This window comes from Aulostomus chinensis, chromosome 7, assembly GCF_037954235.1.
Source record: "Aulostomus chinensis isolate RoL2024-O1b breed Wild chromosome 7, RoL_Achi_v1.0, whole genome shotgun sequence".
Taxonomy (NCBI): domain Eukaryota; kingdom Metazoa; phylum Chordata; class Actinopteri; order Syngnathiformes; family Aulostomidae; genus Aulostomus; species Aulostomus chinensis.
The window spans coordinates 16,435,001-16,459,426 of NC_141326.1; the positions used below are offsets into that span (position 1 = coordinate 16,435,001).

General features: G+C 41.9%; 2 protein-coding genes across 5 annotated transcripts; both read right to left on the reverse strand.

Moving 5' to 3' along the window:
• Positions 1–1,156: 1,156 nt before the first annotated feature.
• Positions 1,157–11,593, reverse strand: LOC147258768 (uncharacterized). 3 transcript variants are annotated; one of them, XM_086208787.1, is made up of 6 exons: positions 11,132–11,592; positions 9,538–10,077; positions 7,926–8,102; positions 5,858–6,067; positions 3,912–4,125; positions 1,157–2,488 (listed from the first exon to the last, which is right to left on the reverse strand). In XM_086208787.1, exons 2-6 carry the CDS (start codon positions 10,024–10,026, stop codon positions 2,310–2,312), a joined length of 1,269 nt encoding a protein of 422 aa, XP_086064913.1. In that variant the 5' UTR covers positions 10,027–10,077; positions 11,132–11,592; the 3' UTR covers positions 1,157–2,309. The 3 variants fall into 3 exon arrangements, with proteins under 3 accessions (XP_086064913.1, XP_086064914.1, XP_086064915.1); XM_086208788.1 differs by having other exon boundaries at positions 7,926–8,069; positions 9,538–11,593; XM_086208789.1 differs by having other exon boundaries at positions 5,891–6,067; positions 9,538–11,593.
• A 1,818-nt stretch (positions 11,594–13,411) lies between these two features.
• On the reverse strand, positions 13,412–23,419 carry prpf18 (PRP18 pre-mRNA processing factor 18 homolog (yeast)). 2 transcript variants are annotated; one of them, XM_086208791.1, is made up of 11 exons: positions 23,244–23,419; positions 20,877–20,954; positions 20,626–20,652; positions 19,217–19,318; positions 17,553–17,666; positions 17,202–17,348; positions 16,898–16,966; positions 16,510–16,650; positions 16,349–16,420; positions 16,106–16,261; positions 13,412–14,101 (listed from the first exon to the last, which is right to left on the reverse strand). In XM_086208791.1, the coding sequence occupies exons 1-11, from the start codon at positions 23,307–23,309 to the stop codon at positions 14,021–14,023; spliced, it is 1,053 nt and encodes a 350-aa protein (XP_086064917.1). In that variant the 5' UTR covers positions 23,310–23,419; the 3' UTR covers positions 13,412–14,020. The 2 variants fall into 2 exon arrangements, with proteins under 2 accessions (XP_086064917.1, XP_086064918.1); XM_086208792.1 differs by lacking the exon at positions 20,626–20,652 and having other exon boundaries at positions 13,422–14,101.
• Positions 23,420–24,426: the final 1,007 nt, after the last annotated feature.

Consider the following 24,426-nt stretch of genomic DNA (forward strand, 5'->3'; position numbering starts at 1 on the left):
CTCTCATTTCCCAGACATTTTCATTCTGGGATGAAGGAGGTGGAGCCTCCTAATATACCCAAGAACACGAGAAAAATTTCAGCAAGCTCACCAGATACGAGACACCCAGTCAACTGCCATTGGATGTGTAGTGGGAGGAGAACAGAAATGCCATTGAAATGCCATGAATTTGTATGGAGTCAAGCCACACTGTCATACTTGCTCGTGGACACGTCATTCCCGGTCTCAGTGGGTGGAAACGCATAGAACTTTCTTCTTTTTAAGTATAATCTTAATTTGTATCACAGTTTTGAAAGATATATCAATTTCTGTTTTAATACACCAGTGAATGTGGACTGTGCAGGCTATCGTTGTCATGTCTTTGCCTAGAGTGGAGCTGTTAATTCCTCCGTGGGATTTTTGTCTGATTCATCCCCAGAGGTATTGATTTTCTCCTGTGGTTTTATCTGTATTTGGTCACCAGGGTGCGATTTTTTTTGTCGGAGGGGACATGTTTTACAAATGAAATAAAAGCCATTTACTAACACTTGACAGTGGGGGGAAAAAAAAGTGATTTTCACATAAAATATGCATCAATTCTCTGTTTTAACGAATGAAAGGATCGGTATTCCTGGGGACACATGCCATCTCTGAGGAAAGTCTAGATCCACATGCCTTAACATTGCTAATGTTTAGCAAAAGGGAAAAGATGTTCATATTTTCATACTTTTGTCTTTGACTCTATTTGCATATGTTAGGAAGAAGAGTTCCACCTTTCCACTGGAATTAAATGGTTCCCAAGTTTCATTGATGGAAAATGTATATTTATTTTTCTATCTGCAGGTTAGCAATATGCACATCACACGTGGATACTGTAAAGCCATAAGTATTTATTGATCAATGTTTTGTTCCATCTTTTCTTCTTCTTCTTCTTTTTTTCCCAGAATTGAACACGTGGGGAAATTTAGGAGTCTTAAACTACCACTGATAATTTCATTTTGAACAATAGGGTTCATTTCTATCTGATTTTTGTCTCATATGTTGGTCAGGCATTCATTTTTAACCCAGCATCAATGGCTAATCATGGGTGAAGGATATGAGGGAACACTCTGCTCCACCCTGGCAGAATGACCCTATGCATGAGAAATCAACCCTCTCTTAGAAAATAAAATAGCCATCCAAAAAAAAGGAACGTTTATTCATCTAAAAAAACTAACAGTCTGTCATCCAGTGGAGGTTGGAGAAGCGTCTGCTACTCGTCTGCCTTTAAACGAACGGACAATAAGTATACTTCCCAAAAAGTTGGTATGTTCCTTGGAGATACCTTTGAAGTCACCTGGAGCTAAAATATGAACATTTAACATGAGAAATTCTATCAAGAAAGCCTCAGTTTAATATATTCACAGTACTTGTCATCTTTTAAATATGCAAAACATACACATTCTGAAGTTAGCGCGCTAAAATACGGCACTCCAGCAAATATACAAGAACATCGTCACGACACTTACCACCAAACATAGAGCAGCCCTTTTTGCACTATCGCAACTGATGTGACCTACAAAGAGCCTCATCAGAGATTTTAGAGATCCAGATAATTGTTTCAGTGGGTGAGAATGACAAATCAAAGCTTTCACTTCATCTAACAATTTCTTACAGCTGGATTCTTCCTCCCACTCACCATGTCTGTCTGCTAAGGGTGTTTTTTTCTTCCATCAGCGTTGTCCCAGATTTGCTCGCTCATGGGGAACTGTTGAGTCTGAGTGTGGTTCTAGAACCTTTTCTAGTTATCAAGTGTCATGTGAAAACCTTTGTTGTGAATTGGCGCTGCATAAATGACACTGGCTTGAGATCAGCGTTAGTCAGGATTTAGCAGTTTGATCCCCACGCGACTTTTCTTACGAAGCGTCCTCTGTTAGGTGTCGATCTCCTGATTGCTGCTGTAGAGCAGATTGTTGTCTTGCATGATGTCATCAGTGCATGAGTGTTTCTGTGACGTGCGGGTGGATAAAAACAGTGGAAATACAAGATACAAATCCAACCCACTCACCACTTACAAGAGGTGATAAACTTCATTCCTGTCACATTTTGCTACATTGAAACGCACAGCAACCTGGAACTCTGAAAAGCTTCCACGGTAGATGAATTTCTTACTTTAGCTGTTTGTTCTACATTTACATCCTTCACCTGTCTAATCAGCACACACACGAGGTGCTTCACTTGACTGTTAGACTGGTGATTCACTGTAAACATTGTAACCAGCATCACTTTCCAGATACACATCCAAATAAAGCATAATTGGCATCGCATATTGAGCAAGGGTTCGTCCCGTGTCAGTCGTACATTGACTCAGTGAGGCCCGTCTGTTTGAAGGTCTCAGCCACCTGTCTGGAGTGCTGCATCTTAGCTGACAGAGCCTCCAGAATATCATTCTGGTCCACAGCAGTAGCAGTCCGGTAGATGAAGGTCCCCATTGACTCCAGACCCCTCATGCCTAGATTCACCCCACAACCTGGGAGGGAAAGCAGAAACACACACATCTATTAAATAATTGTACGTTTGTTCGTTTGTTTTCTACTGCTTATCCTGTTAAGGGTCGTGGGTGGGCTGGAGCCTATCCCAGCAGCCTTCAGGCGTGAGGCGGGGTTCACCCTGGACAGGTCACCTGTCCATCCCAGGACCAACACATAGAGACAGACAACCATTCACACTCACAGTCACACCTACGGTCAATTTAGAGTATCAATCAGCCTCGTCCCCTCTTGATGTCTTTGGACTGTGGGAGGAAGCTGGAGTACCAGAGAGAACCCACACAGGAACAGAGAGAACATAGAGACTCCACACAGAAAGATCCCGCGCCCGAGCCGGGGCTCGAACTCGAAACCTTCTTGCTGTGAGGCGACAGCACTGACCACTGTACCACTGTGCCGCCCAATAATTGAATGTGTAAAATTAAATTTTGGAGTCATTCACAATAAAGTAGGCTGCTGCTCCTCGTTTTGCAGGTATACAGAACTGTAGCCTTGACATTATATTTGTTGTACGCAGCAACAAATTTATATTGAGCAGCATGGAGAAGGAACCAGAACAGCTGAAAGAGGCCACTGATTCCAGTAATGAGTCACACTTTGATCAACAAACTCCCACCGCGCACACGTAGAATTGGTCTACCTGTTCTTTGCAGCTTCCTCTCTCTTGTTATACACTAATGGCTTTCTGCTATTTTAATGATTTAAACAGATCATGAAACCCAAATGCACTTTCTTCAGCTAAAAAATGATGTAAGTGGGAATTTATGGTGTGGGTGGGTATTTATTATGAAGGTCTAAGTGAGTCGAGGCTCCGACCAAAGTGGTTTAGTTACTCTTCAAATGTTTAAACTGACTGGCGACCTGTCCAGGGTGAACCCCGCCTCTCGCCCAAAAGTTGCAGAGATAGGCTCCGCCCCCCCCGCAATCCTTAACAAGATAAGCGGAAGAAAATGGATGGATGGATGGATGAATGGATGAATGGATGTTTAAACTGTAAGTACTATGTTTTCCCACATGGGGGCAGCAGACACAACATTAACGACCATTCTCCTTTGCTCCTGTGTTTTTAGTCTCTGAGGGAAATATCTGCTTTATGTTCGCCTACTGGTCACTAGCAAGCGCCATCTGTTTGCCATATGATGGTGGATGTGAAGTGAACAGCGGGGTTTTACAGTTTTGCTTGCTTTTTATGATCTGAAACTTTATAAAGTTCAAATCTGATCATCTGGAGGTTCACTGGTACAAGCGACGCCTCGTGCTACTACCAGTAAATAAGGGTAATTGCTGCTTTACATTCAGCAGTTGCTCTGAGGACAGATGAGACATCATAACTGTGTACTGCCTTCACCCTCCTCCCCCTCACAGCATCTTGGTACCAGATGCTTATGGATGTATGTACTGTACCTGTGTCGAAGTTGAGGACACGCGCTGCCTCTCCCTCCACCGTGACAGCGACGTTGTCCCCCTCGATGTAGGCGGCGCTGATGCGTCTGTACGACAACTGAATCTCAAAGAGACGGCGGCTGCACTGCATGTGGTAGAGCGTCATGTCATTGAGGCGAGGCTCGATGTCTGTCTTGTAAGCATTGAAGGACTGATGGAAAATGTTCTTCATGACCTGTGCAACAAAACAGAGACGGCGATGAGTTCCATATCCCAGACATGCTGTTCTGTGGACTCATCGTCTCTACTCGGACCCGAGACTAACAGGCTTTTAGGGGCCGATGAACTAAAAATAATGTTTGATTGAGTTCAGTACCTGATATTTAGGGCTGGTATGATACCAGTATCAGGGAGTAGGATTCATACACCAATACCATTGTACATCCATCCATTCATCCATCCATTTTCGCTTATGGTGGGGGGTGGGGGGGGCAGGCTGGAGTCTATCTCAGCAGCCTTCAGGTGAGAGGCAGGGTTCACCCTGGACAGGTCACCAGTCCATCACAGGGCCAAGACATAGAGACGAACAACCATTCACTCTCACAGTCACACCTACAGTCAATTTAGAGTATCAATCAGCCTCATCCCCTCTTGATGACTTTGGACTGTGGGAGGAAGCTGGAGTACCAGCGAGAACCCACACAGGAACAGGGAGAACATGCAGACTCCACACAGAAAGACCCTGCGCTGGAACCGGGGCTCAAACCCAGAACCTTCTTGCACCCCTGCACCGCCCCAATTCCACCGTGTATGTATAAAATTGACCGATATCTGCCGAGATCATCAGCCACACCGATTTATCGGTTGGTCTCCAAATGTTGTTGTAAGCACTTGATCGCAGTTTCCTGCTTTAATCATTAGTTTGTGAAAGAGAAGAGAGACTGGTGAGTAGAGCGAAGGTGACTGGTGCTTTCTTATGATGACCAAGTAAAAATATTCTCTGGATGAATTTATTCTGCAGATGTTAATGTTTATAGTGAACCTCTTTTGGAGGCAGGAAAAGATGCATCGCGACATTTCACTGACTAGAAAAAATCAATTAAGACAATTATCTAAAATGCTTCACAGTAAAGTCACGTCCTATCGCGTTCCTTATTCCAATAATCTTTTAATATTAGAACTCAAGTCCCACTTTTAAAGTAGAGCGTGTTTTTTCATCTTTTCCTTCATCTCCACCAGTGGTTCCGCATTTTTATCTATCCGGACATTAAAACGACGGTCATGCATGAACACTGAAGATGAAATGTTATCCACCATTTGCTGTATCCACACTCACACTGATGCTACCCTAATTACGTGTATTGAGCCGTTCTGTTGCTCTCTCTGCCTCTGATGCGCTGCTCAACAATGCTTCTTCGACCCATACTTGCACAGCCATCTGTTACCAAGTAACGTGTCTGAACGGCCACCCACATAGCAACAAGCGCTCCAAGGATGGCCTTGCTATGTACTCTGATTTAGTAGACTGAACACCATGGCCACAGGCAGTATCAGAGCAGTACATGAAAACCTGAAGAGTTTGAATAAAACACCAACTGGCCAGTGGTTCTAATTACATCTACCTCCTTTTGTGTTGTACGGTAGTCTGAGTCAATTTATTCATTGATGTGTAACAGCAGGGCACAGACTGCCTCTGCACACACAAGCACTTGCACACAACAGCTCACATCACTCATACACAAACATGCGCGCAAATGCGTCAACATATGGCTTCGCACAATAGGGCAGTCAGAGGCTATTTGCTGAATGAAAGGTGAGGAATAAGTAGGTAGGCAAGACAGCCCTGTACCATGGCAACACATTGTCCATGCAATTAACACAGAAACACATTTGCATAATCTTCACAACATGTCCGTACCAACAAAAGCAAGCAGCATGATTTGATCAAAACAGGGCAAGAATCTCACTGAGGAGTTGGCAGTGTGTCTTAGGAACCGAACCATCTTTGTGTCCGATGCAGGGGAGACAAGGGCCATGTAGCGGTTTCTGAAGGTGCCATAGATCTTAAGGTGGAAGCCTGGTTTGGATATGGGGTTACGTTGCTCTCGGAGGGCCTCCACTCCATAAGCAGACAAATCAAAGAAGAGGCTGTGGGCTCGGATCTCGGGGGTCGGCACCTTAAAACAAGGGACAGAGAAAAGAGCGTCAATTGATTTCTAACTATAAAAGCGATAAGTCTCTGTCTGTGAACTGATTAAAAAAAACGCCGATAAAAGATGATATTAAATTTGGCACGGACGATGCTGGTGGTTCAATAAAAATATAGCACTGAGTTTGAAGTCTGTGGTCTGAAAGCCTCAAGTCTGCGTATGAGGGGTTTGTCTGTCTGTCTGTCTGTCTGTCTGTGGTGATGAAAGCAGTCAGGGATCAAAGATAACAGGATGACAGGTACAATTTGGGTGCTGCGCTAGGATAACAGCCAGAGTGACTGGGATCAAAGTCATAGATAAAAGTCTGCGCACCAAGATCGAAGTCAGAGATTGTCAAGGTTTGGGGATGTTACACTACCCAAAGATAAAGGGGCAGGGCAGGGTAAGGCATAGGATTGAATGGCTTCACACAACCCATGGTCCCACCTTAAACAGCTGCACTGCACTCGTATTTGGTTTATTTAATAAAACAGAAATTGAGTAAATACAGAAATTGGATTAGAGTGATATTTCATATATTCTGGTCACTGTCAGCATATCAACTAAATAAGCCTCATTCCTAATATAAATTGACTATCATGTCTATGAAAAGATACACAGACAAGTCATCTCTGTTTTCACAATCAGAATCAGAATGCTTTATTGCCATGTATTCAAGGTCCAACAAAATTAAAAAGTTTTGGTGCATCGTCATTTGCAAAAGCTCAGTCAGGCAGGTCCCTTCTTTTCCCTCAAGCCAGAATTGACCGATTTCATTTTCGATGAAATAAACTAGAAAAGTGGGCTCAAAAAAACATTTAGCGCAGCCAATACAGACAGCAAAGGAACAGAGCGATGGCTGTGAGGGGATGAGACGGACAGTGGAGCCAAGCAGGTCATATCCTGGGAGGTAAATTCAATCAGTACAGGAAACTGCCAGGGAGAAAACGGGCCAATAAAAAGCAGCCGCACAGTCTCGAAAGAGCGTGATATGAATGGTTATGACAGCATAAATTAGCAAAGGAGCTCACGCTTGTGTTCAGATATTAGCCTTAAAGCATTTAACCACAACCTCTTGATATGTGGCTGTAATTAAGGGTATTGTGCAGATGGTCACTGTGTATAGTCATGAACAAATGACTACATTTTGAATGTGTCTTTGCCGCGGACCCGCAGGGATGTCACGTTCGTGTGAATGTTCAATAAACAATGTATGCACACCGTATGTCACATTTCCTCTCAGTGTCCAGCTTCCTTGTATGCATCTTTTCTGCAATCAGCCATTCAAAGTCAAAATAAACTAAAGACATGTGTGGAGCTTTTTTTTTTTTTTGGAAGTCTTTACGCAGGTAGCAGTGACTCATCATTTAAAGAAACATCTGCTTACATAACGACAGCTGACCTTTGGCACACTTTGCGAAAAACATTTCGGCTGACATTTTGATATTCTAATTCATATTCTCCTGGCAGGCAGCAGATGAGGCGCCTGGCCACGGAGGTGTTTGGAATCAAAAGCTTTATGAACGCCATCACCTGCATCTATCAAAACAACAACCGCTCCTCTCAGATTCGATGAGAAAATCAAAATTGTTTCCCCAGAAATCTACCAGCCGGGTGTTTATATGAGAGTCAGACAGTCCACATCACTGTTTGCTCAAATCCGCTTTATGAGGATAAATAAAGCCCTGCAATATCCTGTTTCTGCTGACTTCATTCTTAAAACAAACAGCCACCTGTTGGTTGTTACCTCAGTGTGTGTGTGTGTGTGTGTGTGTGTGTAGATGACTGAATACAATGCGTGTGTGCGTGTGTGCGTGTGTGCGTGTGTGCGTGTGTGCGCGCACACCTGTCTCTGGTCTAGTCTCTCAATGGTGGCGTTGGCTCCGTAGGCATGGCAGGACTCCACAGTGTAATCAGAGCTGATGCCCAGCACAGAGCAAGAGTCACCACACGACCCATCGGCCACCACGATCACACGCGGCCAGTCGTCCTGTGGGATACGGCGGAGGTAGTCCTCTGTGAACTAACAGATGAGATTATTTCAAAAAGAAAAACCCTGCTGTTTCTTGTTTCTATGTGACATTTTACAACATCATACAACGGTCCGGCCTCTTCTGGACCCACAGCCTGAGTCAGAGTGGTTGTATTGTAATGTGCCCACACAAGCCATTAAAACAGGCTCGAGATGCTCTGCTCGTCTTGCCAACAGTCGGAGAGATTTATGCTTGTGTGTGCATCGCTGGCCCTCGGTAACATCAGGTACTTGCGTTTGCAGAGGAGGAGACAGAGCAAGAGAAAGTGTGTTGAGAAAGACTGAGAGGCTGCAAGGGGGAATAAAGAGGGCTGTATTTCTCCAGCAGAGAACAGATGCTTTAGGAGACAGGTCAGGAGGGGAATCCAGAAGAAATGTTGAACTTTGCTGTGATTAAACAGGATTTTATCAGGATTAAAGACCCACTTCCAATTCTATAGTTTGTCGAGGACAGAGGGGCTGCTGTGAGGGAACAAATACCGATGTGCTATAGAAGCGCAGGATTAAACAATGAACAATGTTTTCAACAGTTTGATGAGAAGGAGGTGAAAAAAAAACAAAAAACATCCACACTGACGCTCTATTGTGGTGAAATCGCTGGCTTCCTGCCCCGACACAAATATTCACTGAGCATTTAATCACGCTGAGCACACAGTGCATGCCTTCTGTCTGAGAAACTCTGCAGGTTTTTTTTGTGTCAGTAGGTTATTTCTTTGTCCTGACTGAGGTCTGGCTGAGGGGGTTGGGGAGTTATTCTCATGATATAAAGACAGGTCCGTACAAACAAACGACGAACAACCAAACACAGAGAGATGTTCAGATCATCAGCAGGTGCCAGAATGCTGCAGCTTTGCGTTTTAACATTTCGGTGATTCACTGTTTTGACTGCTGTCCTGCTCTAGCAAGCGTCCTCTGCAGGTTTGAGGTCAGCTTATGTAACCGCTTTTTTTCAACTGGAGAGACTGTTTCCACACTGACAACTCATAAAGTTGTGCGGGGAAGAAGAAAAAAAAAAACAACTATAAATGAACAAAGTGATAGTGGAAGATGAATGAGGAAAATATGTCTGAAAAGCAACTGCAAAACAAACAGGAGTGAGCTACAGAGGGCAGCCTCTCTCAGGACAGGGGCTCCTGATTGGACGCTGACCACACGTCCCTGTCTCCATCACCGCTGATGGCGACCAGGCACTCACACCAGCTGCTTCTCTGACCACTGACACATAGAGGATCAGTATGAGGCCAGAAGTCATCACAGCTAATTTCCAGACAGGTCAGGTCTATGGATTATTAATAAGCTACAGGACCTTTGAATCCACATAAGAAGGACATGATCAGAAAGTGCTACCTAATTATAATTCTATGCTGTTAACGGTGATGTGCCACGATGACAGAGGCTACATGGCGGTTCGGGGAAGTGTCTGTACCTTGGTACCGAGCTGCACCTTGACATCCACCTTTTGTTTCTTCTGTTCCAGGATGCTCAGCAAGTACTCCTGAAACACGCCTATCCTGGTGAAGAAATGCTCGTTATGCCAGCAGCCCTCCATGTTATCAAAGTCTACGCCGAGTCCCAGCAGAAACTTGACGCTGCGAGGATCCAGAGCAATCTGCTGGGGCCGACACAGCAGCGCAGTCCGGTATCTCTCGTCTAACACGGTCAGGTTCAGCACCTTCCCGGTGCGGACAGCGACCAGAGCCGCCGTCAGTCCCACGGGTCCCGAACCTATAATGAGCACCGAGATCCTGGCCCGCCACTGTCTGATACCATCCAGGCTCACTTTCACCACCACATAGACGGCCACGGCGACCAAAGTGCTGAGAGCGGTATCCAGGGCTAGGGCGCGATACTTTTCCTCCCCGGCATCAACTCCACCATCTCCCGACTGCAAACCATCCATGACGCCGGCAGACATGAGCTAGAAGAGGCTGGCCTGGAACTGCTCTCCTCTTATCATCTATGGACACTGGAAGAGAGGAGGCTTACACTCGAGGAGGACGAACACACACACATCAGACCAGCTGCGACAAGCCGCGCGCGTCCTCTGCGCTCTCTGCGCTGCTGCAAGTGGAGTTGTTGCAGCGCTCTCTCTCTCTCTCTCTCTCTCCCTCTCTCTCTCTCTCACACACACACACACACACACACACACACACACAAGGAATGAACATTTTAGTACGTGTGTGTGTGTGTGTGTTGAGATTTGTATACCCTTGACTGTAATAAAGAAAGGTACAACAGTGCACCCTACCCATGGTGGTGGCTCCACTAAAGACGCTGCAGCTAAGAGCTCTAATGTTGAACACACCTGAACACGGATGACGTACACTGGGATTCTGGCCTATTCTACACGGATTGTTTCTGATTGGGCCTGGTTCCTTTCCAGGAGTATCAAGGTTGAAAAAGCATTCATCCGGCTGGAGCCTATCCCAGCAGCCTTCAGGCTTGAAGGGTTCACCCTGGACGGGTCACCAGTCCATCACAGGTCCAACACATATTGACAGACAACCATTCACACTCACAGTCACACCTACGGTCAATTTAGAGTATCAATCAGCCTCATCCCCTCTTGATGTCTTTGGACTGTGGGAGGAAGCTGGAGTACCAGAGAGAACCCAAGCAGGAACAAGGAGAACATGGAGACTCACACAGAAAGATCCCGTGAGGCGACAGCGCTAATCACTGCACCACCGTGCCGCCCTGTTGAAAAAGCATTTAGCACTAAATGCTCCACTCTGCTTCTCCCTGCTGCCACCTCTGAACGACCCTGATCCACACCCATGTCCTACATTTTAATTAATACATTTGAAGCGACCTTTTATGGCTGCTGCTGCTGATAAAATTAGCACATTGAAGTGGTGATGACATCACTTTAACCAACTGCTGTTACATAAAGCCAAAGCTTTCACAGGAAGAAGGCCTGGGGGGCTTCATATGGTGCATCGGTTCCAAAGTGAGGGGAGAGGACACCAACAGACAGAAGCATACTGGCGTGCTTCACCCGGCCTCTAATTGGTTTCCACCTCTGTTCAGGTGCCTGGCAACGATCCTGGCCAGAAAGCCAATCCACATGAAAAGGGACACGAATGTCGGTGAAGACCTGCTGGCTGCACGCTGGTCAACCTCAAACAAGCAATGATGCTGCGCACAGATGGAGGACGCACGGTCTCCTGGAAACAAAACAAGGAGCTGAAATGTTTTACTCACTCCCTGACGATTGTTCTTACTTCTGTTGCACTGCATGTTATGGGTTACTCAGATATAATTAAATTCAGTCTGAATGTTGAAATTTGAATATATCGTTTCTAAAATTGAATTAGTAGAAAAGTACCTCCCATTACAGCCCATAATGTTCCATTAAAATAATGCACTGGGAAACAATTAAGTGTAAAAAAACAACAACAACTCTTGTGCTTTGATTGGCTCATTGGCATGCTAATATATGCAGTTACATGGGCCGTGGAGATAATCCCTCCACCAATCCCGGGAACTGAATGTGTGCCTGGTACTGAGTGGATCCCTCACAAAGAACTTTTTTTTTTTTCTCTGCTTATAGATCCATCGTTAGAGAGAATTAGGCCTCATCACAATTAACTTCTGTTGTCTGGGAGTATTAAAACAACACATTAATGAAGAGAATGACAGAGCCACGAATTAAAGCTTCAGATTCCCTCCACGTGTGCAGAGTGTTTAGGTCGGTAGTTTGTCAAGAGACAATCAGCCGAGGTTCGGATTTCCTCACAGATCAGAGCAACACATCAAAATCATTTCCAGTGCAGTGAGGAGGGAGTTCCCGTCATTATTTCAGATTTTCTTAAAAGTAACAGCAAACTCTCTAAAACCAGAGGTGCCCAAAGAACAGAGATACACTGTTTGACTGTACTTCCAAGAGGCAGTCAACCAAAGTCAAAAATTACAAATAATAAAAACAACAAGAGAAAACAACTAAAAATAGAATTTCAAAAATTACAATGATCATTTTCTTATTATTATACAGTAGTACTGGTTCTAAAAATGATCCTCAAACATGTAGTGGATAATTTTTTCTACAATTTGATCGGGCAGCAGTGACTCTCAGCAGGATGTCAGAGGCAGCAGGGACAAAAGGGACTTCAGCATCACAATATGCACTGTTTTTTCCTCAGGGGCCACTAGGGGAGAGTTTGGGTGCTCCGCTCCAAACACAGGGGCCAGGCTCGAGAAAGCTGTGGTGATACCCCCATTACTGCAGAAGCCGTTACATTGGCTCCTGCTGGAAACATTCACTCCTGCATTAATTCTGCGTCGTTTTTCTGTAAAGCTTTACATCGTCCTCACTGCTCGGTGTGATGAACGGAGACATCTGCCCGCCACACTGAAGGCTTTTAATCTGACACCGTGTCATGCTGTAATGATGGTTTCACAGTGTTAAGACAAATCCTCGAGCTGACTTGTCTTTTTAATTCCCTGAATAACTTCCATGGAAATGTATTGGACTCTTCCTGTGTCGCACACTTCTGCTGTGGGAGATTGCAGGTCTTACTCAAGCCATGTGAGGAACAAAAACAACCGTGAAGTCACTGGTTCATATAGGGAAAGCAAATACTCTTCATGTGACCACCTTTTCAAGGACTTGGCTTGGTAAACGTCACAGCTGCCACTGAGGCAACAGACCAGACTGGACAAAAGCAAAAATATTTCGCTTGCTTTATCTCAAGGCCAGACAGATAAATGCTCCCATGAACAAATAATGATTTCCCTCCAGGTTAAATGTTTTTGCATTCCTTCTGTTAAAAATTAAAAAAAAAAAAAAAAAAAATATATATATATATATATATATATATATATATATATATATATATATATATAATGTGTTACTGAGGGGTTCAGTCATCGGTGTGGAAACTGGGGCATTTCAGAGGTGGTGGAGTAATGATCAACTGTCAAGCTGTCCAGCTGAGCCTCAACCAGTGACGCGTGGAGCAGAGACTGGAACTGTGGTGACGTCAGTTCAAGCACCCGAGAAGACACTATGAACACCAGGAGCAGATCAAATCACCATGGTTACTCAGAGTAATAAGGTCAGAGTATGACGTTGGATGTTCCCATCTTAGGAAACTCCTGGAAGGTTTCCATCAGCAATCAGGAGTTACGCATGGTTTTTACATCAATGTTGCTCAGGGACGTCATCCAGGAGGGCACAGAACAGCAAACACTCTCCTCAGCTGTGCAATACATGTATTTGTAATGAATTAATTCCCACAGCTTGATCAATATTTTCCTTGAAGCTGGCTGCAGTACTTTTACAGAGACCTTTATTAGAAATCGTCTCTCTGTACACAATTTCAGTGGCTAAAAAAATACGACAGTGACTAAAAATAGTCTCCATTCAGCAGTCCAGCAGCATGAGATATATCAAGAAAGAAAATCTCCACATTTACATCATATATTTTATTTTAAAATGGAAAAATGACTTTTCACACTGCATAACCCTTAACAGTCTTAACAGCTGTTGTAATATAAAAAAAAAAAGAAAAAAGGACTGATTCCAATAACTACTGAAACACACACGAATCTGCAATACTTCAGGATTGTAGTACTGGCTGAGGTGTAATAAAACTTACACTACTGTGATCTTCCACTGGATACTTACTGGAAATACACGTTATATAACATATGAAGGCCAATTTTAAAGGAATCTCCTTTACCCCCAATAACAGGACATTCAGTTTCACCATTTCAATATTTCCAGTAAATAGAACATAAATAGAACAACACCTGGTCTCAGGAAGGCCTAAAGATTTGTGACTGGTAAAAAGGGTCTCACAGGGGCGTCCTACCAGTGTGATACAGCTGCTGTGACACATTTCTGGTTTAGAATCTGGTTCCATGGAGCTGACAGATGTGGCAAAAGGTTCAGCTGAAGTTTCAAATTACAGCGCGTTGTACTCCACACACTTTGACGGATCAGTTGTGAAGTGTTTCTGGCAGATCGTCATTAGTCTCTTCAGACCCTGTCGAGGGAAAACAAAAACAAGAAATCGGGTCATCAATAACGCATCATCCACAGCCGCCTCAGCGGTTATAAGTGTTTTAGTTGGCTGAAAACAACATGCAGCTGAGCTGAGAGGATTGTCATAAAAAAACAAGTTCGAAAAACTGAACCTTCTTGATTGAACAATACATTTCCGTCTTACAAAACACACACATTTGAATAACGGACAAATCCAAGGGCTGACCAACTGTCTGCTCAACCTCAAGAGCCTCATAACACAGTTGGTTTCATTTACATTTTAATACATGAAAAATGGAAATACGTTCACATTTTTGGAGCTTTGCACATGCCATACTCTCAATACAAAATAGTTTCTATACCTGAGATCTGTCCTTCACAAATCAGTCAAGATTATACTAGCTAGCATCATGCATTTCATCATGGGGCTACTGTGGAGATTTTCTATGGAATTGACAAGCAAGGTCTTGAAAATGGCATGTAATTAAGATGGAGGGAATACAATGAAACATACACAGAGCCTCCTCATTCTCTGACAGGGTTTCTGCACTGCTTGTGTACTGTTTCCAGCTCCTGCTCGCTCACACTCACACACACACACACACATACACACTTTATCTTATCAATATGAGCTGTAATTCTATAACAATCCATAAATCTATATATAAGAAATACACCTGGTTACTTTTAGGAGTACACACACACACCCAAACACACCCACACCACAGGCAGTGCAAAGGCGATCCAACCATGGCACAACTATGACCCCTTCAGTGAACCCGTCCAACCACAAACTTCTCCGTCTCATCATAGAGCGTGTAATTCCAGTATGCCTCCGTGCTCAGCTCAAACCTCTTTAAAAAGAGACCTCCACCTAGCCCAGGGCTCCAGAGTGATAGCTATTAGGTCGCATATGCGACCTAATTTCTTTAAGGTGTGAGTTAAAATTTACGAGGTGGCACCAGTGCAACTTACAGAGGACAGAAAATTTTAAAAAATAATACAAAAACTCCCTGCCTCAGCCCTGAGGCACGGGCGGCTGTTTTAGTGCATTAATGGTTGTTGTGGTTGATGATACAATATTACTTTCTGGCTCAGTCCGGTGAGTCCCCTCTCTCTGCACCGGTCTGATCATGTGTACCAAATGTACACGCAGCGCGCTCACTCATCACACCAGCGACAAACAACAACAACAAAAAAGAAACAAACAAGCAGCATAGCAGCACACATGAAGCGGTCTCTTCTTGATTTTTTTCGAGAAAAGAAATGTTGCAGAGGAGACAAATGAGGTAGCTGGAGGTGGGTTAGGCGATGAGGAAGGTGGAGAACAACCGACGAGAATCTCCAATTACGAGAGTGAAGAGGATAGTGACAAGTTGGCGAAAGCGACGGCGGGGAAAAGGAAAAAATGCGCTTTTCAGCCAAAATGGCTGGCGCAGTTCCCCTGGTTATGATCTGAGGGACAAGCCATGGTGTGTGAGTATTGCAGGAAATGTGGCCCGTGAAGAACACAATTTATGTCTATGCAGCAGTAAAAAGTTATACAAAAAGAAGACAATGCTCTTTAAGTTTATGAGTTACACCTGTAAATTAAAACTGCCGTCACTTTAAGTTAAGTTGAATTGAATAAATGATGCACAGTTAGTTTAGTTAAGAATGTTGTCTATGCAGCAGTAAAAAGTTATTCAAATAGAAGGCAATGAAATTGCACATTAAAATATTTTGCAAATATCGAGTTTGGGTCATTGTCAGTCTTTACATCAAGGCAAAACTATGGTATGCAAATTAATACAACTATCATCATGATAAGGTCATGTATTAATACCACATTATACGAACAAAAAGGTGGCGCTACCTAATTTGTGGGGGCGCTACCAACTGAAAAGGTGGGTGGGACCAGTGCTACTGTACCTGTGACACTGTTAGTCTGGAGCCCTGACCCAGACATGACTTTAATGCGGAGGGTGTGACACGTTGATGAATGCTGCTTGCAGTCATTACTCACTTGAATGTACTTTCTCTGTGTCTCATCATTGAGAACGTGGGCCACATGTTTGGAGAAGATCTTTTCTCTCCCGGTACGGGCGTGGATACCCACCATCGTCACACCAATAGGCCATGGAGCATTTCCAATAGCCATCTGCAGATATGCATCATTTGCCTTGAAAAAGTAAAACAACATAAAAATTTAATAGAATAAATGTTGTCAATTTGATATAAAACCAGGTGTTGTCAGGTGTCAACGAACCTTGACATATTCCCTCTCCAACATGAATTTAATGATATCTGTGATTGACTCCTTGATGTCTGCTGGTAAACTCTGGAAAACAGACATCGTTTTAAGGGAAACCAAAACTAACAATTACCATGAAGCACATCCTTTGACTTTCCCCCATCCACAAACGTTACCTTCTTACTGAGCTTTCTGAACAGAGGCTTGAGGTAAGACTCAGTCTGAGAGTGGGTGGCGCTGGCCAGCTTCCCCTGAACGCTGCGCTTCACGTGGTCTTCTCGGCTGTTTAGATCTTTGGCCCAAACACCAAGAAGAAACTGGAATCAAACAGGAAATACTGCAATCAACAAGATATTCAACAGTGTTGCTACTATTCATTCTTCACTTTCTGTGGTTATGAAAAGTGCAGAAAACACCAAGTCATCATCAGAACATGAAATGATTAACTATTTATTCGACACAAATTAATCTTATAAATGAGTAAAAGACCACGACATGAATAAAAAATTTACTTATGCAACGGCTAAATCTGGATCAAAAGCTAGCACAGTTTTCTTCACTTACCCTCAGAAACTTTTCGATAACATCCTGGTCTCCATGATCGTCCCCTGTCCCCAGCGTTTTTCCAAGAGCCTGGGGAAGAATTTTAAAATTCAGAGTTACAACCGGAGCCTCCTATAGGAATCAGAATCCTGTAGCCAGTGATAGATATTTAACATATTAGATTTGTGATCAAACGTTGCACCTCAATGTGTGCAGCCATGTACCCTCAAACAACATTCTATCAGCTCTCTAAAACACACTGCCAAAACTGAAAGAAAATACTTTATTCGAGGGAAACTCCTCCATCGTTATCAATGTAATGTACCTCCAGTTCTTCAATAGTTGTGTTTTCTTCGTGCACTTTCAGGTCGTGCTGTGTGTCCAGCTCCCCTGACTCTGTTCCCCCCACGATTTCATTCAGGTACTGCTGGTCAATCTTGTCCATGGCTGCCTTCAAGTCGTTCCTCAAGCCCTAGACACAGAGGCAGCAGAGATGAAAACATTGTCACTCAAAACAGTTAAAGACTCCACACAATATACTGTATTAGGGTACACTGATATATAGAAGAACTGCAGTTTACAAGCTGCAGTGTGAATGTTTTCCTCCTGGACACATTGTAATCAGAATATTATAAAAGGTGGACTGTGTCTAATCCAAAGATGCATTCAGTCCTACCTTGTTTACTTCTGGAGTCAGAATCTCAATCTTTCGGAGTCTCTGGAAAGCATCGTAGTCTGACTCCCCGAACAGTCGGATGGGTTCCCCTCGTTCTCTCAGACGCCGAATTACCTACACAAACAGAGCAAGGCATGCAATAATTTGGTAACTTTAGCCTCTGCTGCACAACACCCACTCTGACAAGCTTACAGAGTGAGTCTCACCGGTTTTCAACCTGATATTACTTTTTCTGTCCAGCTGCATTTGTCACTAAAAGCCTTAATTGTAAAAAATAATTCTGATTTGCTTGGAATTATCAAATTTGACAGCGCACTGGAAAACACTAAGGCAGTTCAGACTCTCACAGTGTAGGCTGCAGTTAATTTTCAACATTAATACACACTATGGTTAACATACCTTTCATCCACTTTACCATCCCACTGTTTACAACTAAAACACCTAGAAAAACCTGTGGCAATTTTGTAAATGACCTCTCAAAACCTGAGGGATTTCTGAAAACGTTACAGAATTGCCAACATCCACTCAGATCTTTATTTCTCAGCGTCTGAGTATCAGCGAGAATCATGACATAAAAATGAAATAAAGCTTAACCTCTGACTTTTATGTATGATGGCTTGCCTTTTCCATACTGGTATTTTTTTTTTTTTTAATCAATAAGCACCATCTAAACCGATGTGGAGGAACATTAGATGTTAAAGAGGGATGCATGCACATTCAGGTCTGAACGATGGAATAACCTCCATGTTGCACCAGGTCTAAATCACGTCAATCTTTCAAAACCATCCCCAAACCTTCCTGGCGCTGGTCTATTATCCAGATTCAGAAACAACACAATCAGACATAACAGAGGATTTGGTGTCTTCTTCCTGGCTGTGTCATCAGCCTTGCATCACATCATCTCTACCATCCAATTCAATTTGTTTTTTTAGTTTTAAGCAGAAAACCAAACCATATCAAGATAGAAATACTGTAGTTATGTAGGCCTGATTCTCCTGTGAACAGATATCGCCTAGAAATGAATGACCTAACATGCTGAAAACTCTTTAAACATCTGCAGAAACCCTGTACTTCCACCACTGCCACTATAGATCTGTGACAGCTCTATTCATTAACTGAGGCCTATCTATAATATTTATAATCATTTTTGCCACCTCTAATGTGCTTAACCACTTTACTGCACAATTTGAAGCGGCATCAGTGTCATGTTGCAATAATATCGATACAGCAATATAATACATTCCTTTTCTCCTCAATAGTGTATCATTATTCCAGCTCCTGGTGTTGATGCTGTATGGCAATATATCCTGAAAAACCTAATCGTGACCCATGTATGTTATGATAGCTAAATTTCAGTGTACTATTGTTCAGTGTGTGACACAAGAACTTACATGTACTTCATTTTTCCAATATGATGTTAGTATATTTAGCAACAGTGTACAACTTGGCAGCTTTACTTGGTGAGCAGCTGCTTGAGCTCCCGGCAGAGGAGTGCAGACACTCTCGACCAAGCTCTTTCTCTTATCCAGGATTAAAATGGATTTTTTACGACCAAAATGACGCGCTCAAAGAAGTCCACACCTTACTTGACTCAGTCAACATAAGCTCCTAAGAGCTTCTGCGGGAAACGTTGGGATTTCACGTGTAAAAAAATGTCAACTCACCTCCTGTCGTGATAGCGTCATTGGCAGCTTCTCTTCTGTCAGTTCCAGTTCTAACACTGGATTAGCTGAAGTAGATGGTTCATCTTCCTCATTTTTATCAATCTTCAGGAGAACGTGAGGTTGGGAGAGGTGGGTACATTTGAGTTAATAGAAATGTTAAAGGGTTGTTCTTTCAGGTCAGGTGATAAAGAAACCAATAAAAAAAAAGATGTGCGAAGAGTGCTCTATCTCCAGCGTCGTCATCAGAGTGACCTAGGGATGATGTGTGTCATGATAAAACATTAGACTGCACAGATTCGTATTCCATCTTACCTTCAACTCTCAATAAAAAAACAAGACAACTAATATATTAGCAGTAACAACACTATATTTAACATTATCATCAATTTTCTTCAAGTTGAACGTCCATGCTTGCTGCACTGCCAAATCATAATCACCACCAAAACACGTCGTCTTTCAACAGTGTAAAGTACTAGAAAGTCAAAGTGTGCGACTATATCATGCTTTCAGAAGCGCATGCATCTGGGCTCTCTTAGACTGAGGTTTAAGGAGCACAATCTAAAAGAAACTGATGCCAAAAAAAGACTTCAAAACAAACAATGACTCTTGCTCAAAGAAACACTTATCGCATGTGTGCAAAGTCTGACATATTAAGCCTCGCATGAGTCGCACAAAATAAAACAGCAATGCAGTTTGTTTCCCAGAGAGCAACTGTTACAAGGAAAAGCAAACTAGTGACACAAAACCTGAGAAAGGCCAACGTTGGTCTTAGTAATAAAGCTGCTGTCATCAGGTTAGGTGCAAAAGCAAAAGGCCAGCTTGACAACAGATTTATTTTGTACAAGACTTCCAGCCTTCATGCTGAAATCCACATTGAGGCTGTGTCCCTGTTTGGCTTTGTGACTTCCTTTCCTGGTTCCCTTGTTTTTGACTGGTGACTGATGCTAAAACTGTTAAATAGCTTGTACCATAAAACTAGCCTGGTATTGTGTCATCATAGCTGATGTAGCTGTGTATATAAATACATTGTTAGAAGCCTTATTATTGACTATGGTAAAGAACCGGCAGAAAATAGTTCCACAATTTCACATAAAGCAGGTTGATTAGTTACACTTTGATAACAATTGTTTACAGAATACAAAAAACTAAGGTTAAAAATTACCTGAAAAAAACCCTATATTTACAACAGGGCTGTTGGAAATTATATATTTAAAATCAATTTAAAATGTATTTGGATTGAGTGTAGAAAATAAAAAGGAGTCCACAATGTTGTTCGGCCTTCATCCTCACCAGTCTTAGCAAGACAAAAAGGGTTCCAAGGAAGCAGAAGCTTCGGGACACAGTGTGTGTTAAAACACACGCCTGTGATCATGCAACCTGTCAACTACTGTCACTGTGCAGGCCCATACCTGGCTCTCAGGAGGTTCGCTCTGAACCTACAGATGCAGGCAGCAGAGGCAGGTTGGGGAGAAACAGCACAGTAAACACAGACTAATACACACTAATACACACCTGAGCAATGCCTCAACTTCTCACTGCAAAAATGTTTGGCTACTGTATTGTCATAAAGGAGAAGGCTGGTCAGCAAATACCGAGCCGCAGATCAAACTGCAGAAATAGGCGTGTGTGTGTGTTTGTGTGTGTTTTGATAACAACTGACCTTGTATCCACATCTACGAAAGTAATCATCTTGCTCCTTGCGAGCAAGATCAGCCCTTTTGAAGTATCTTTTGGTGTCCTGTTAACAGAAACTTTGTTAGCTGGTTTGTACACAACTTACTGAATGGCTAATAGCTAGCTCCTTTGGATATGACCTTGTAAAGAGAAAGGTGATAACACTATAAAGGCTTTATTTATATTTATACATATATACATATATATACACATACATACATATATATATGTGTATATATACATACATATATATATATATGTGTGTGTGTGTATGTGTATATATATATATATATATATGTGTGTGTGTGTGTGTGTGTATATATATATATATATGTGTGTGTGTATATATATATATGTATATATGTATATATATATATACACATATATGACAGTGTAAAGTTTATCTCTGAAAAAACAATTAGGTTGCACTGCTGCCATTTTAGGTTGGATATTTGACAGTAACTCATTTCAGATCCAGCTGCTTCTTCTACCTGGTTTCAAGTTTGCTGGCCGTTCATGAAGGTTAATGAACCCCTTAGGGTGTTTATTTTGACGCCATCAAAAATGGAATGACTGAATTATTGTCATTTTCAAAATCTTTGTGCTGATCTGCCCATATTATGGACAAATATAAGGCTATTCCAAAAGTTAAGGTGTTGATTACCTGCTTAAATTAATGCTTCACCCAAAAAACATTGAATAGAATGAAGATCGCAATAACTTAGCACACATAACCCATAGAAATTTCTAGTAAGTGCTCAGCTGTGTCTTACAGTTTTCAGCTAAACTCGCAGTGGATTTGTGATTAGCCAGCTTTGTGTGGCACCGTACATTTTCTCTGCAGAAAGTTCTTCCAGATGCCTGACTTTTTGAACATCTCCCCTGTGTAGCGTTCTTGAAAGCCTGAGGGCGGAGCGGTCACAGTTCAGCAGCTTCAGCACATGGCTAATAACTTCAAATGAGAGCTGCGACTAACAAAACTATGAAGTTAAAGCTCTGTTTGAGAATAAGCATCTATAATTCATGCTTGGCATCATGATTAATATGAGTAATGTTGCACCACTACCACTACGGTACCTATTGTGGGATGATTTAAGAAGTCAAATGAAAAAGAAAAAAAAATCACCAATTACTGATATTTACAATCAATATAGTGAATTTTTGAGCTTGACTTTAAAGTAGATCCTTTCTATGATCACTGTGCACCAGTTTTGTATCTATATGATGATGTAAAGTCAGAATAATGATGTCTGAAATAATTTACTTAAAAAAATGTTTTACCTTGTCACACATGACTATTTAAATAAATGAAATTGTTAAATTAACTAGACAGAGGCACCAGAGTGCTCTCTGTTGGACACACTGTGTTACAGCAATTAAAAATACCATAGTCATTATTTGCTGCATTTTTTTGTGCTGTAGAGGTTGTTTTTTCTTGATATCAGTGAATATATGAAAACACATATTGCTGATACATTTCATCAATGATAGGATCGATAATGGCCAACATATTGATCGAGCCCTAGACTGAACAAATTAGACATCTCATTTTAGGCATTTATATTGCTATCTCCATTCCTTTTTGTTTTTATATGTTAAAATGGGCCAATAGATTCTGCATCAAACTACTGAGACAAAACAATGAACAGACCCAAAATGTAACAATTCTGGAGCAAAGGCTTGAATATCATCGGCTCATAGAGTTTCAGATATTCTTATTCAACGATACACAATGATACTGGCAGCCCTGATTAAGAAGGATATTGATTATTTCTTATGTATTTCAGTATCATCCCAGTTTTGGTCATCTCTTCTGCTTTATTTATTAGATAATGCAGCTATGACAAACCCAAATTTTAAAAATAGGAAAACTTAATCAACTTACCATAAACTATGACTTCACATAAATTACCTTGATACAGACAATATCGACAGTTCATATCGGCCACCCCGTAAAACGTCGGTTAAAAAGTCAATGTCGTGCATCCTTGGTCTTACTGCAAAGCACCACGGTATTTAGTTCTTTTATTTCACTCTTTTAAGTTCTGCGCCACGTGAAAACGTAGATTAAAAATCCCTCAATAGCGATTATTTGTTTATTTGAAGCAGAACCGCAATGGCGGCTACTAACGTCAAACTACGACATTTATCAAAATATTGGTCAATAACAAAAGTTATTCGCTAGTTTCCACTTTAACTTGGCCATCTGTTTGCTAGTTACAACTGTAAAAGTCTATGTCGACAAATTCAGTACTTGTGATTGACGAACAATTCACACACAAACCATTAGCTGGACAAGACCCGTTAGCAATGATGCTAACTAGCAAACAAATCACATTTATGAGCAACTCACGTCAACAAGCTGCTTTTCTTCGGCAAGTTTCCTCTTCCTGGCGATTTCGGCTTTAAGTATATCCATTCTGGTTAGATTATAAAGGTCGTTATTAGTTTATTTCGAAAATAAAGACATACTACTTGACAACTGGCTTAAAGCCTACACAACAGTAACCTCGTCTTCGCTTCAACCGGAAGAGGTTTCAAGCTGGTGTATGGAATTTCAATATATGAGTCATTTTTCTGAATAAATATTTCAAAATAAAGTGAGTTGTTGTTTTTTTTTTTAACCCATGCAAGTACGTATATGATTAAGGCCATATGATAAATTTTTATGCATCTGCATTTACACGGATTCTCCCAATGCTGACTATGTCTGACTGAACTGTGAGAAGATAATAATCATAACCTAGATATTTCCCACGATTTTGTATATAGTAGATGAGGAGTTATAGCCATAATAATAATAATAATAATAATAATAATAATAATAATAATAATAATAATAATAAAGGGAATACATTTTTGTGATAAATTAACGATTTCACTGATTCTCAATCAGTCTGACCCTCTCTGGTCAGGTGCTGATTCCATGATCATAAGATTAGTACAAAAAATGTGTTGAAAGTGAGTGTTTTATGGATGGGTGGCATATGTAAATTTAATCAGTTGGTGAAAAAGATTTCAATTGCATTTTTTCCACTTTTTTTTAATGATGTGATGTATTAATTCCTTGATTACCATACTGACTTTTCAGCGTTTTATTAATGGCCACGAGGCAGAGCTCTTGTCATGATCCGATACGTCGCGCAGCTGCTCTTGTTGACGCTGTACTCACCAAGTTCTTACAAACAACAGAAATGTGGAAACAACATTTATGCTGTTGTTGAATATTTAGTATAACTGCAGAAATGTGACACACGTGCGCATTGTGACTAACGATGTGACGTGTGACAAAACGACCCACAAATGAAACATAATGATGGATGTGAGGGAGTTCAACCCTCTTTAAACTGTATTCTCTTATTCCAAATGCAAGTCACCTGTCTGGACACAACAGTTTGTCTGAGTGGACCTTTTGGGTGATACCATCAGGTGGCGCAAAGGGATATATTTGGAGAATTTGTAATATAAAAGTCATTAATTTATTTACATGGCGAAAGGGAAGAACCGGCGTCACAATGCGATCGGGAGTAGATCAA